The sequence below is a fragment of the Salvelinus alpinus genome, chromosome 7 (assembly GCF_045679555.1).
Source record: "Salvelinus alpinus chromosome 7, SLU_Salpinus.1, whole genome shotgun sequence".
Classification (NCBI taxonomy): Eukaryota; Metazoa; Chordata; class Actinopteri; order Salmoniformes; family Salmonidae; genus Salvelinus; species Salvelinus alpinus.
In genome coordinates this window covers 31152978-31161288 of record NC_092092.1, presented here as the reverse complement: position 1 = coordinate 31161288, position 8311 = coordinate 31152978, and the positions used below count along the sequence as shown (strand labels likewise).

The window sequence follows — 8311 nt, the reverse complement described above, 5'->3', positions numbered from 1 at the left end:
CTAAATGTTAATTCATTGAATCACGTCAATTGCCTGTTGGAATATTTAATGCAGGTGCACACACAAGGTCAAGTCAGTCCGATTTTAATTTACCCGCCCCGATGATCCCCGATCCTTCCACCAATCGGCGCTAATGAACCGGCCAACCGCATCTACCTTTTTATATAATTATATTATTTCGCCCTGCGCCAGCCAACAAAAACAATAGTATTCAAGAACCCTTTTAACAAAGTTATCCTTTATATATAAAATATGTTTCTTACTCTTCACACAGACCGCGTGGCCTAATGGATAAGGCGTCTGACTTCGAATCAGAAGATTGAGGGTTCGAGTCCCTTCGTGGTCGCTTTTTTTTCATCGAGATATTTGCACGACTCGAAGTATTTTGAAGAGAGCAAAAAACGAATCGTGTTGTTTGCACGAATTATGTCTTCTTTTCAAACTTATGTCTTCTTTGATAAATAACACTAACAAATATGCAGCTAGCTACGTTCGTTTGAATGCGAAAGTGTCAGGAATTGACACTGGCCTGATTCAGCCTAATAGGTAAACAAGTTAAATGTTCTTATTTCTCATGCAGTACACGGCCGCACAGCATTTATAGTTTATCTTGCAGTTGTGCTAGCTACCGAGTGCCTTCAACCAATCAGTTATGGGCTTTCCTAGTTAGTTTTATATTTGGAATGTCGCTGCACTTTTAACAGATAGCAGAGTGGCGCAGCGGAAGCGTGCTGGGCCCATAACCCAGAGGTCGATGGATCGAAACCATCCTCTGCTAGTTTTTTCGTCCCGGTCACCACTCGCTTATTCACGTAAAATCGACATAATGGATCTCTTTTCTCATTCTTTGAATTGCTTTATTTTTAATTTAAGCAATTTGTTTGCCACAACAATCACCTCAAATCAGCATGTCTCCAAAAACTCAACAAGTGTTTCATACTTTCAAACAAATTAAGTGTTCAATTTATTGGTTAAGCGAGAAAATAGACAACGAATGAATGTTTCCTTGTGTGTCCGGCCCTCAGTCGAAATTCACTCTTCTGGTCTGCTTGACTGCTGAATGGAGCTTCTTCTGTTTCAGTCTCTCCTTATTCCTCTTCTCTAACCTGAGCAAAACACATACAAAAATGTATTTACTTTAGTAATCATCCAGTAACGCCATCTGACATGGACATTAAATTATACACACCACAACACTGAAATAAATATAGCTAGATGAAGAAAACCAAATACAGCAGTACATTTTTTATCGATTTTGGGTTGAACCATCGTATCAACTAGGTGTGAACGTCAGCGACACATGAGTCATTCTCTACCTGGATGCTTTGAGGGCTATGTCCTCTGCTGAAGGCTCGTGGGGCTTTTCAGTGGCCTTGGCTATGATGTCAGAGATCTTCTGGATGCAGTCCCCCATGTTTCTCTGCTGGCTCCTGCTCTGCTCTGACGTCACCAGCAACTCCCCTGCCTTGTTGATACGGTTTTTATTCTGCAGTGGAGGAGAGAGTAAAATCATAATTCATTCAATATTCTACTTGGAATGCCGCGGAGGATATTGCTCAGGGAAGATAGAGGGGTACAAAACCAATCTACATTATGACCGCTTTGGGGTAGTTAACGTACATTTAAGATGATCTTTTGTCGAACGTCTTCTGGGATCCAATCTGCTGTACAGACGTGGAAGCGGACCTCTGCTTTTGTGCTGACTATGAAGACAGACAGACAGTAAATCACAATACCATTTCAACAGACTCTCATACAGACTGTACAAAACAATCTATTCAGCACACTCCAAGTTGCATTAGAGGGTATTGTGATGTACCAGGCTGGTCTCAGACTAGACGTAACATAAAACAAAAATCCGGGACACTCAAATTAGTACGATATGTTACGTTTGGTATGGCTACATAAGATAGGTTACTTATTAGTCCCAAAAACAAATGTGGCTTCTGGGTGGCGCGGTGGTCTAAGGCACTGCATCTCAGTGCTACAGGTGTCACTACAGATCCTGGTTCAATTCCAGGCTGTATCACAACCGGCTGTGATTGGCATAGAGCGGCACACAATTGGCGCAATGTCGGCCATCATTGTAAATAAGAATTTGTTCTTAACTGACTTGCTTAGTTGAAAAGGAAAGGCGGGTGGATGTATAAACCCAAAAGGTTGTTCCAATCTCATCACGGACAACTTCAGCAAATACTTTGCAACTAACTACTTGGCATGTTAGCTAACCCAGATGTTCCCAAAATAGTGGTCTCGACCTCATGTGTGGTTGCCTGATATGAAAATGGTGTTGAGGGAGAATTTCCTAAATTAAATAAAAAAATGGTGGTTAACCTTAAAAATCTAAAAGATAAAATTCAACCAGAGCGCACCCTTAGAAAAGGCAGCACATTCCCACCAATGGCTAGGCCCACTATGCTATGAAACCACACCCTATTGCAGAGGTGTGGGGAGGCAGAGGCACAAAAACTCTCATTAATCAATACCTTTGTCAGATAACATAGTTAAACAAATAATTTATGCTACTGCTAGCAATCAAGAGGAAACTGAATGAACGACTCAAACTCTACAGTAAATTCCTCCAAATGGACTTTGGCTGAGAGGTCCGAGATGCCCATGTATTGATTTTTGTTTGTTCGCTATACATGTTGGGGGATGCTATTCACGAGGATATATTGTTCTGTCTCACGATTCCCGAGCATGAAAGGGCACTGGGGACTTTCAGTGTGCTGCATGGCTATATTGACAAAATACAGACTCCATGGGATCGAATGGTGGGCTTTTGCACAGATGGGGCTCCATCTATGGCGGGACGGCAGGCAGGCCTCTGCACTCTAGTTATGAATGTGTCTCCCTCTGCCATATGGACGCATTGTATGATGCACCGAGAGCAACTGGCGTCAAAAGAGCTGAGCATAGAACTCTGACATATACTGCAGCAGGTAACTTTGATTGTAAACTACATCAAACCACATCCACTGCGTGCTCACGCCTGTTCGCAAAACTATGTGGAGATATGGAATCAGAGCATGACAATGTACTATTTCACACCGAGGCTTGGTGGTTATCAATGGTAGTGTTGGAAAGATTATTCTCATTGAGAGAGGAACTGTTGTCATTTACAATGATGTGAAAAAAAAACAGACTTGGTTGACTTTCCGTATAATGAAAAGAAAATGTGTCTCCTTGTCCACGTAACAGACATATTTGGGAAACTGAACGAACGGAACGCAAGCACGCAGGGGAAATACAAAAACATTCTACAGATGAGTTACCGAATCAGTGGATTCAGAGGAAATAATTCTTATTGGAGAGTCTTTCAAAAGCGAACCCTTCCCTCGGCTGTGCATGTTTCTAACAGACAACAGCATCAGTAAGTGTCCCACACGAGTGATGACTGCTCACCTCCAACGCTTGGAAGAGCACTTTGGGACCAACTTCCCAATCCGTTTGACTGTAACCCTGGCTCAGTTGACATGACGGTAAGTGAAATCAAACAGTGCAAATCAAATTTTATTGGTCACATACACATGGTTAACCGATGTTAATTCGAGTGTAGCAAAATGCTTTTGCTTCTAGTTCCGACAGTGCTGTAATATCTAACAAGTAATCGAACAAATTCACAATGACTACCTTATACACACAATGTAAGGGGATGAAATAAGAATATGTGCGTATAAATATGTGGATGCGCGATGGCCGTGCTGCATAGGCAAGATGCAATATATGGTTTAAAATACAGTATATACAGTAAAGTCGGAAGTTTACATACACCTTAGCCAAATACACTTAAACTCAGTTTTTCACAATTCCTGACATTTAATCCTTGTAAAAATTCCCTGTCTTAAGTCAGTTAGGATCAACACTTTATTTTCAGAATTGGAAATGTCAGAATAATAGTGGAGAATGATTTATTTCAGCTTTTATTTCTTTCATCACATTCCCAGTGGGTTAGAAGTTTACATACACTCAATTAATATTTGGTAGCATTGACTAATTGTTTAACTTTGTTCAAACGTTTCGGGTAGCCTTCCACAAGCTTCCCACAATAAGTTGGGTGAATTTTGGCCCATTCCTCCTTACAGAACTGGTGTAACTGAGTCAGGTTTGTAGGCCTCCTTGCTCGCACACGCTTTTTCCAGTTCTGCCCACACATTTTCTATAGGATTGAGGTCAGGGCTTTGTGATGGCCACTCCAATACCTTGACTTTGTTGTTCTTAAGCCATTTTGCCACAACTTTGGAAGTATGCTTGGGGTCATTGTCCATTTGTAAGATATCATAAGGTGAATGCACCAATTTGTAAGTCGCTCTGGATAAGAGCGTCTGCTAAATGACTTAAATGTAAATGTAAGACCCATTTGTGACCAAGCTTTAACTTCCTGACTGATGTCTTGAGATGTTGCTTCAATATATCGACATCATTTTCCTTCCTCGTGATGCCATCCATTTTGTGAAGTGCACCTGTCCCTCCTGCAGCAAAGCACCTTCACAACATGATGCTGCCACCCCCACGCTTCACGGTTGAGTTGGTGTTCTTCGGCTTGCAAGCCTCCCCTTTTTCGTCCAAATATAACGATGGTCATTATGGCCAAACAGTTCTATTTTTGTTTCAACAGACCAGAGGTCATTTCTCCAAAAAGTACAATCTTTGTCCCCATGTGCAGTTGCAAACCATAGTCTGGACTTTTTTTAATAGTGGTTTTGGAGCAGTGGCTTCTTCCTTGCTGAGCGGCCTTTCAGGTTATGTCGATGTAGGACTCATTGTACTGTGGATATAAATACTTTTGTACCTGTTTCCTCCAGCATCTTCACAAGGTCCTTAGCTGTTGTTCTGGGATTGATTTGCACTTTTCGCTAACAAAGTACATTCATCTCTAGGAGACAGAACGCGTCTCCTTCCTGAGCGGTATGATGGCTGCGTGGTCCCATGGTGTTTATACTTGGGTACTATTGTTTGTACAGATGAATGAGGTACCTTCAGGCGTTTGGAAATTGCTCCCAAGGATGAACCAGACTTGTAGAGGTCCACAATTTTTTTCTGAGGTCTTGGCTGATTTCTTTAGATTTTCCCATGATGTCAAGCAAATAGGCACTGAGTTGGAAGGTAGGCCTTGAAATATATCCACAGGTACACCTCCAATTGACTCAAATTATGTCAATTAGCATATCAGAAGCTTCTAAAGCCATGACATCATTTGGAATTTCCAAGCTGTTTAAAGGCACAGTCAACTTAGTGTATGTAAACTTCTGACCCACTGGAATTGTGATACAGTGACTTATAAGTGAAATAATCTGTCTGTAAACAATTGTTGGAAAAATTACTTGTGTCATGCTCAAAGTAGATGTCTTAACCGACTTGCCAAAACTATAGTTTGTTAACAAGACATTTGTGGAGTGGTTGAAAAATTAGTTTTAATGACTCCAACCTAAGTGTATGTAACCTTCCGACGTTAACTGTACATATGAGATGAGTAATGTAGGATATGTAAACATTATTAAAGTGACCTTAAAGTGACTAGTGATATATTTATTAAATCCATTTATTAAAGTGGCCAGTGATTCATCAATCTGTCATGTGACCGAATATATTCACGGGTCACTACGGAGGAGTTTTAGTTCCTGACTCTGAGCATTAATGCAGCGTTCAAAACAACTGGGAAATCTCTGACTTCCGACTTCAATGCATTCAAGACAACTGGGAACTCAGGAAAAAAAAGAGCTCAGACTGGGAAAAATCGTTCTGAACGGTCATCCAACTCGGAATTCCAAATCGGGAACTCTGCCTCTTTTTAGAGCTCCGACTTTCCGACCTGAAGATCACTGACGTAATGATTTGACCTCGTATTTTTTTTTTGACTTCCCAGTTCTCTTAATAGCACCATAAAACTCATGGTACCCTTCGCCAGCTCATATCTGTGTGAAGCTGGATTCAGTGCTCTAGTCTGCATTAAAACCAAATATCGATCCAGGTTGGATGTGACAGCAGAGATGAGGTGCGCAATGCCAACCAAGCCTCCTGACTTTGAGAAACTCCGAGGTGACATGCATTAAGCACACCGATCTTATTAGTGGTGGTAAGATATGATACATTAGGTCAGACAAATTTGAAATTGATGGTGAGTTGAGAAGACAATCTGAAATAATTGTCTGCCATTGCACAAAAAATAAAGAAGTTAACACTGGCTACTTTTTTCCACATGGTTGAGTCGAGAGAATGTTAAGATATCAAAATGGGATTGTGGGCCAAACAAGTTTGGGAACCCCTGCCCTAACCCTTTAACCTAACCTTAACCTAGCTAATATAAGCCACTTACCTAACGTTAACAACAACACATTTGAATTATTAACGTATAATAGGTAATGTAATCATACCATATGTAACATATAATAATTTGAGTGTCCCGGATTTTCGTTAACTATGTTACTTCTACCCCCGAGTCCAGGTTGCAGGCACAGGTATGAGAATAGTAATTATGATACCTTTGTTAACATGCTGACCACCTGGACCACTGCTTCGGCTGTAGGATACTGTGAGACGGTCTATAAGACAGACAGCATAAAATAAAAAACATCTATGTACATGCATATTGGTGAAAAGGTAAATAACCATTACATTTCTCTAATATATATTTTGGTATTTATACTTACCGACTGGAATGTTCACATGTCCATCCTGCATCAGATATAGACATGAATTTGAAATCGAATCGATCAGTCCCTGCATACGAACTACTCAACATCACTTCAAGCACTTCCACAACACAACACAACTAGCTACAGCTTGTGACGTGTAGGCTACTTTTCAGCTAGCTGCTCTTAGCGTTGTTAAAAGCAGCACATTTCCTGCAAGACATCTTGATAATTCGTTACTGGTACTTGTTACAACTTCATTTGTAGACAGCTCAATGTATTTACACTTGATACATTCAGCTAGCTAGTACGACAGTAGCTCTATATCGTGTTGAATTCTCAGCTTGTACGAGATATATGATTGTGTGTAGCGTTGCTAAATCCACTAACCTGTGGGTTGTTGTCAGACGCTCTGTTACCATAACTAAAACTTGGACATTGGCTGAGGAGGTTTCTGTTTCTTATACACACAGGGGGCAATTTCCCTTGTAGAGTAACGGACCGAATGATTCCTGAACATCGAGAGAGTAAAAAATATTTCGCTACGGAGGTCGCCATGTTGGATTAACCCTTTGGTTAACAGTCTGGTTACGAAGTGTTGATATTGCACAGCTAATGAAAATCGAACTAGCAAGAATGCACTGACACCGCGCAAATGTAGGTAGGACAACTGTCTATGATGGTGACAAAATGTTACGTTCTATCGAGATTTGAACTCGGATCGCTTGATTCAGAGTGCTAAACATTGCGCATACGTCTCTAATTGTATTGCAACATTAAATGAATGTTGAATGATCTATGCTATGATTCTCTGTGAAAAAAAACAGCATGTTCACAGTTGAGAGATGGCCCACGGTTATTTTCATACCCAATGATACGGTTAGTTCGAAAAAGGACTTCACCCCAGATGGGACTCGAACCCACAATCCCTGGCTTAGGAGGCCAGTGCCTTATCCATTAGGCCACTGGGGCTCGACAAAATAGGAGGAAAAATGCGCATATAAATTAAAAGTACAAACGGTTAGCTATTAGTGTTGAACTAATTGGTAAAATTGAACTAATTTCCATAAAGAATGGAATTTGTAGATTTTTTTACGAACGGCGTAACAATTTTACCAAGGAAAGCGAGAGTTGGCTAAACCTTTTCAGGTTTGCCTGTGGTAGCAATTTTTCTTAAATCTCGAAATACACTAAATTACCAAAAGTATGTGGACCCCTGCTCGTCGAACATCTCATTCCAAAATCATGAGCATTAATATGGAGTTGGTCCCCCCTTTGCTGCTATAATAGCCTCCACTATTCTGGGAAGGCTTTCCACTAGATGTTGGGACATTGCTGCAGGGACTTGCTTCCATTCAGCCACGCGTTAGGTAGGGCACTGGTGTTGGGCGATTAGGCCTGGCTGGCAGTCAGCAATCCAATTCATCGCAAAGGTGTTCGATTGGGTTGAGGTCAGGGCTCTGTGCAGGCCAGTCAAGTTCTTCCACACTGATCTCAACAAACCATTCCTGTATGGACCTCGCTTTGTGCATGGGGGCATTGCATGCTGAAACAGGAAAGGGCCTTCCCCAAATTATAGCCACAAAGTTGGAAGCACAGAATCATCGAAAACATCATTGTATGGTGTAGCAATAAGATATCGCGTCATTGGAACTAAGGGACCTAGCCCAAAAACAGCC

At 41.2% G+C, this 8311-nt stretch overlaps 1 protein-coding gene and 2 non-coding genes across 3 annotated transcripts; 1 reads left to right on the top strand and 2 right to left on the bottom strand.

Moving 5' to 3' along the window:
• Positions 1-273: 273 nt before the first annotated feature.
• trnar-ucg (transfer RNA arginine (anticodon UCG)) lies at positions 274-346 on the top strand. Its single transcript has one exon. It is a non-coding gene; the product is annotated as a tRNA-Arg (tRNA).
• A 489-nt stretch (positions 347-835) lies between these two features.
• On the bottom strand, positions 836-7547 carry mrpl58 (mitochondrial ribosomal protein L58). The gene is made up of 6 exons (XM_071409807.1): positions 7023-7547; positions 6651-6675; positions 6483-6542; positions 1621-1703; positions 1317-1486; positions 836-1106 (listed from the first exon to the last, which is right to left on the bottom strand). Exons 1-6 carry the CDS (start codon positions 7188-7190, stop codon positions 1022-1024), a joined length of 591 nt encoding a protein of 196 aa, XP_071265908.1. The 5' UTR covers positions 7191-7547; the 3' UTR covers positions 836-1021.
• On the bottom strand, positions 7532-7604 carry trnar-ccu (transfer RNA arginine (anticodon CCU)). The gene has a single exon. It is a non-coding gene; the product is annotated as a tRNA-Arg (tRNA).
• Positions 7605-8311: the final 707 nt, after the last annotated feature.

What these genes read in the sequence shown, in the direction of transcription:
- mrpl58 (XM_071409807.1), bottom strand. Translation starts at nt 7,190, where the DNA reads ATGGCGACCTCCGTAGCGAAATATTTTTTACTCTCTCGATGTTCAGGA. An exon ending in TGGTCAGCATGTTAACAAAG is followed by an intron (nt 1,704 to 6,482) that starts GTATCATAATTA and finishes CTGTCTTCATAG; the next exon opens with TCAGCACAAAAGCAGAGGTC. An exon ending in GACAAAAGATCATCTTAAAT is followed by an intron (nt 1,487 to 1,620) that starts GTACGTTAACTA and finishes CCTCCACTGCAG; the next exon opens with AATAAAAACCGTATCAACAA.